This window comes from Poecilia latipinna, unplaced genomic scaffold (genome assembly GCF_001443285.1).
Source record: "Poecilia latipinna isolate Pla-1442-1.1 unplaced genomic scaffold, P_latipinna-1.0 Scaffold1102, whole genome shotgun sequence".
NCBI classification, from domain to species: domain Eukaryota; kingdom Metazoa; phylum Chordata; class Actinopteri; order Cyprinodontiformes; family Poeciliidae; genus Poecilia; species Poecilia latipinna.
Window position 1 is genome coordinate 150,917 of NW_015113718.1, and position 1,418 is coordinate 152,334.

Below are 1,418 nucleotides of genomic sequence, written 5' to 3' on the forward strand. Positions count from 1 at the left end.
TTGATTTCAATTTTTTCTATTATTATTATGTTCAGTAAGTTGAGACAAAACAGAGACAAGATAAATGTCACCAAGACTTTCTTGGGAAAGAAGTTTTCTCCTTGTAATGCTGTGGCAAACTAACCTTTTTGTTCAGAGTGAGATTTTTCCTGAAAAACACAACTCCTTGGTATGATCTGTACATACATAAAAGATGACAGCTATTACAAAAGTTCTTTATAATCCATTCCAACATTCCTATGAAACAACTAAACATCTTAAACTCTCAGGGCCAGTTCAAGACATTTATCCTACTGCAAAGATTTGTATATTCTCCCACATAATAAAAGAAGTTCAAGCAATAAGTTTGATTAATTTTATTAAAATGTTATTCAGTTTAATTACAAAAAAGGTGTGTTCCGGCAAATCACATATATACTCTTTACAGTACACCAGACTAAACTTTCAAACTATTTACTTCATGGCAGACACTACTCAGATTTTTTCTTTGCACCTCTCTTCCCGCAACACTTGCGAGTGCAAAACAAACAGGATTTCAGAGTCACCCACAAAACGGCGACAAAAACAAAAAGTAAAAAGCCGATAACATCCAGGCTGTGGTACTGAAACCAGTTCAAGTCATGTGCAGCCACCCTTAGATGTGATGCTCCCTTGTGTCTCATTACAAACTCGGACCAGAAAACAGCCAGGTCCAAAGGTTCAACAGGGCGGTCCAGATGTATCTGAGACAGCTCCACCATGCGCTCTTTGTATCTACAGAAAAGACATAATAGTTACAACTGGGTCGTATAACAGTAAGTTTCAGATTAACCTGTGTGTATTACAGACTCCTTGTTTGTTTGTGAAGCTATGTTGTGAGTTTTATTCAGTGTGATAACTAATTGCAAAGAAGTAAGTGTTAAGGAAAAGTATTTTGCAAAGCATGTTCATTTGTCTGAGGTTAATTATTTAGGTTAAGGTTTGCAGATTATTTTGTTTATTCCCAGAGTGAAAGTAAAAACCAAGACTTAAGTACTGAAGTCCTTAAACATTACAATTTACTAAATTGTTAATACTGAGTACAGTCTGAGACAACTGTAATTTACACTATGTCAGCATAATAGTCCATCCATCCATTTTCTGTACACCCTTGAAACTAGTGGGGTCAGGAGGGGTGCTGGTGACTATCTTCAGATAGGCGGGGTACATCCTTGAACAAATAACCATACACGCACACACTCACACCTAGGGAGACTTTAGAGAGACCAGTTAACCTGACAGTCATGTTTTTGGACTGTGGGAAAAAGCTGGAGTACCCAGAGAGAACCCATGGATGCACAAAGAGAATGTGCAAACTCCATACAGGAAGACCCAGGGCTGGGAACTGAACCCATGACCTTCTTGCTGCAAGGCAACAGTGCTACCAATTGCGCCACTGT

The 1,418-nt window shown here is 38.3% G+C and overlaps 1 protein-coding gene across 1 annotated transcript in view; it reads right to left on the reverse strand.

Moving 5' to 3' along the window:
- Window positions 1–404: 404 nt before the first annotated feature.
- LOC106959622 (UDP-glucuronosyltransferase) overlaps window positions 405–1,418 on the reverse strand; it is a 19,889-nt gene continuing 18,875 nt past the window's right edge. The window contains exon 5 of the mRNA XM_015052329.1: window positions 405–753. Within this exon, the coding sequence (XP_014907815.1) occupies window positions 471–753 (283 nt within the window). The 3' untranslated portion in view covers window positions 405–470. The remainder of the gene's footprint in view (window positions 754–1,418) is intronic.